At 40.2% G+C, this 3,714-nt stretch overlaps 1 protein-coding gene across 1 annotated transcript; it reads right to left on the bottom strand.

Annotated features, from left to right (window-relative positions):
* Window positions 1-265: 265 nt before the first annotated feature.
* LOC109066422 lies at window positions 266-3,124 on the bottom strand. The gene is made up of 4 exons (XM_042742062.1): window positions 2,859-3,124; window positions 2,611-2,686; window positions 1,012-1,218; window positions 266-925 (listed from the first exon to the last, which is right to left on the bottom strand). The coding sequence occupies exons 1-4, from the start codon at window positions 3,122-3,124 to the stop codon at window positions 266-268; spliced, it is 1,209 nt and encodes a 402-aa protein (XP_042597996.1).
* Between the last annotated feature and the right edge of the window lie 590 nt (window positions 3,125-3,714).

The following is a 3,714-nucleotide window of genomic DNA, read 5'->3' as shown; positions in this document are numbered from 1 at the left end:
CATGCAACATAAGCAAATATTTCCATCAAACACCACAACTTGTGGTCAAATTAATTTATTCTTTCAATCAATCATTACACAATGGACAACAAAATACAAAATGCAGCCATCAATATGAAATATGATACTTTACAAACTCAAATGGATACTGGAAAAAAAAAGCTACCAAAGGAAACTTATGGAAAGGAAAATACCTTTTAAAAAAATAAAAAAAAAAAAAAAAAAAAAAAAAAAAAAAAAGATATATACATTTTATCTTTTACATTTAGTCCATTCGTTCTTGACGATTATGCCACAGGTTCTCATCAACATCGCATTGAATGTTTTCCCTTGCAATGCACCAAGGGAAATACCTCCTTGCATGGCGTATCCATCCCTGGCAGTCCTCGGCACCTATTGCCAGGCAACCAGCATTCATTGCCTCCAGGAGGGGCATCTGCTCATATGGCCGGTGATCATACACCTTCCACCTCCAAGCAGAGAAGAACTCCTCGATTGGGTTCAGAAAATGCGAGTATGCAGGGAGGAATTGTATCATAATACGAGGCTGTGCTGCAAACCATTCATTCACAAGGCGAGAGTGGTGGAAAGCCACATTGTCCCAAATTATGACATACAGAGTCATGCCAGGCCTCAACAGCACTCTCTCTTCGGGTGGAATCAGTAATTCTTTCAATGCATCAAGAAAAGTGATGAGGCGTTCTGTATTGTATGGGCCAATAGTTGGTATGTGGCAAAGGACTCCATCACTGGAGATGGCAGCACACATGGTGATATTGGCACCCCTCTGACCTGGCACTGTGACAGTGGCCCTCTGCCCAATGATGTTCCTCCCACGTTGCCTCACTTTACAGAGGTTGAAGCCGGCTTCATCCACAAAAATGAATTTGTGATGTGCCCCTTCAGCTTCAAGCTCCATTATTCTCTAAGAGAAAGAGCAAATTCATAAAGCAAATTATTCCAGTCGCATGTAACTATGGTAAACAAGGTATTACAAAAAAAAATCTGTACCTGCACATACTGGAATCGTGCCTCCTTTACGATGTCAGAGTTTCTTTGAAATGGAACTCTGTACAGCTGCTTCATTCTGACATGGTTTCTTTTAAGGACTCGATCTATAGTTACCAAACTCACACTGTTTATATTTCTAAATGCTCCCTGATCTGCAATTACTGCTGCCTGGATTTCATGCAGTCTGATTGCATTGTTTGCCACTACCATATCTACAATGGCAGACTCCTGTTCAATACTACAGTTTTTCTCGATTGCTTAAACACATTTGCCCACTCTGACATCACATTTTCAAAACCGTTAACACACAGGATAAAACTGAAGCTCAATGGCCAAAATGACTCATTTTTGTTAGCAAAATGCTCTAACACTCACAAAACATTAAAAACATGCAACATAAGCAAATATTTCCATCAAACACCACAACTTGTGGTCAAATTAATTTATTCTTTCAATCAATCATTACACAATGGACAACAAAATACAAAATGCAGCCATCAATATGAAATATGATACTTTACAAACTCAAATGGATACTGGAAAAAAAAAGCTACCAAAGGAAACTTATGGGTGGAAATACCTTTTAAAAAAAAAAAAAAAAAAAAAAAAAAAAAAAAAAATGATATATACATTTTATTTCACATTTAGTCCATTCGTTCTTGACGATTATGCCACAGGTTCTCATCAACATCTCATTGAATGTTTTCCCTTGCAATGCACCGAGGGAAATACCTCCTTGCATGGCGTATCCATCCCTGGCAGTCCTCTGCACCTATTGCCAGGCAACCAGCATTCATTGCCTCCAGGAGGGGCATCTGCTCATATGGCCGGTGATCATACACCTTCCACCTCCAAGCAGAGAAGAACTCCTCGATTGGGTTCAGAAAAGGCGAGTATGCAGGGAGGAATTGTATCATAATACGAGGCTGTGCTGCAAACCATTCATTCACAAGGCGAGAGTGGTGGAAAGCCACATTGTCCCAAATTATGACATACAGAGTCATGCCAGGCCTCAACAGCCCTCTCTCTTCGGGTGGAATCAGTAAGTCTTTCAATGCATCAAGAAATGTGATGAGGCGTTCTGTATTGTATGGGCCAATAGTTGGTATGTGGCAAAGGACTCCATCATTGGAGATGGCAGCACACATGGTGATATTGGCACCCCTCTGACCTGGCACTGTGACAGTGGCCCTCTGCCCAATGATGTTCCTCCCCACGTTGCCTCACTTTACAGAGGTTGAAGCCGGCTTCATCCACAAAAATGAATTTTGTGATGTGCCCCTTCAGCTTCAAGCTCCATTATTCTCTAAGAGAAAGAGCAAATTCATAAAGAAAATTATTCCAGTCGCATGTAACTATGGTAAACAAGGTATTACAAAAAAAAATCTGTACCTGCACATACTGGAATCGTGCCTCCTTTACGATGTCAGAGTTTCTTTGAAATGGAACTCTGTACAGCTGCTTCATTCTGACATGGTTTCGTTTAAGGACTCGATCTATAGTTGCCAAACTCACACTGTTTATATTCCTAAATGCTCCCTGATCTGCAATTACTGCTGCCTGGATTTCACGCAGTCTGATTGCATTGTTTGCCACTACCATATCTACAATGGCAGACTCCTGTTCAATACTAAATATCTTTCCTCTGCCACCAGTGTGTGGCAATGTGTGGATTCTATAAAGTAAAAGCAAAAAGCATGTCAAAATTGACATTACTGTATGAGAGTCACATAAATGGGATTGATAAAACATCTGCATTACTGTAGACACAGTTTGTTCTGCTAACAGGGCAATACAGTAAAGCTGAAATACACAGTGGTATACACTACAGTAACACTGTGAATTACCTGTTCTCATTCCGAAAAAGCCTGACAATAGATGCCACAGTGCTCCGACTCAGAATGGGCTGGACCCTTTCTCCAGCCTTTCTAAAGGACAAGCCATGATTGATGACATGGTCAATAATTGTTGCCCGAATTTCATTTGAAACTTGAGCTCGATTTTGTCCTCTTGCTGCTGCAGCTCCTCCACCACGCATACAAACTCCTCTTCCTCGGGCCCCTCTGCCATGGCCTCTTACTCTCCTTCCGTGCCTATAGCCTCTTTGATCCATGCTTGCAAATAGCAACACAGAGGTGGCATCTTTTGTAGATGGATGAGGACTGATTGCTGATTGAAGAGTTGTGCAAATGAGTTTCACACAGGTGCATAGAGATTTATAATTATGCAAGTAGTTTCTATCAGCTGTGAATAGATTTTTTTCTTTTGTTCAACACAGTGAATCCAATAGAGTTTGGGGCCTTTCAATGAGATCTGTGGTAACTGTTTTGAAAAAGGGTGTGAAAATTTGTGAAACAAATGAAAAAATGTTAAAAACATTTGCAAGAGAAGACTTCTGCTGTGCTAATAATGTGATGATGAAGATCAAGCGGATCCCAGTTTCATTTAGTGTGTCTTAGCAAATGAGAAAAACTGTAACATCTCCAAAGGCCTCTTTCTTTGTGGCTGTTGATGTTGTTCTGGATCACCATGTCAACAATGCTACTGTTCCATTCAAAATAAAATTGTTTGGACATTTACAGTAAGTAACAGAAGTTGTCCCAGGAGGACTAAGAATCTGTACTAACAACAATCATAGATCCCCCAAAGATGCATATTTGTTCTTGCTCTTTGTATACTTTCCCTTTTATTATTACTCTAAAG

This window comes from Cyprinus carpio, chromosome B17 (genome assembly GCF_018340385.1).
Source record: "Cyprinus carpio isolate SPL01 chromosome B17, ASM1834038v1, whole genome shotgun sequence".
Taxonomy (NCBI): Eukaryota; Metazoa; Chordata; class Actinopteri; order Cypriniformes; family Cyprinidae; genus Cyprinus; species Cyprinus carpio.
Note: the sequence above shows the minus strand (reverse complement) of the source record. Positions and strands in the feature narration are given on the sequence as shown.

Excerpts from the sequence above, each read along its gene's own strand:
- LOC109066422 (XM_042742062.1), bottom strand. The coding sequence starts at position 3,124 with ATGGATCAAAGAGGCTATAGGCACGGAAGGAGAGTAAGAGGCCATGGC. Across the intron at positions 2,687-2,858 it reads CTTTTTCGGAATGAGAACAG|AATCCACACATTGCCACACA; the intron begins GTAATTCACAGT and ends TTTACTTTATAG. Across the intron at positions 1,219-2,610 it reads AGTCTGCCATTGTAGATATG|GTAGTGGCAAACAATGCAAT; the intron begins GTAGTGGCAAAC and ends ATTGTAGATATG.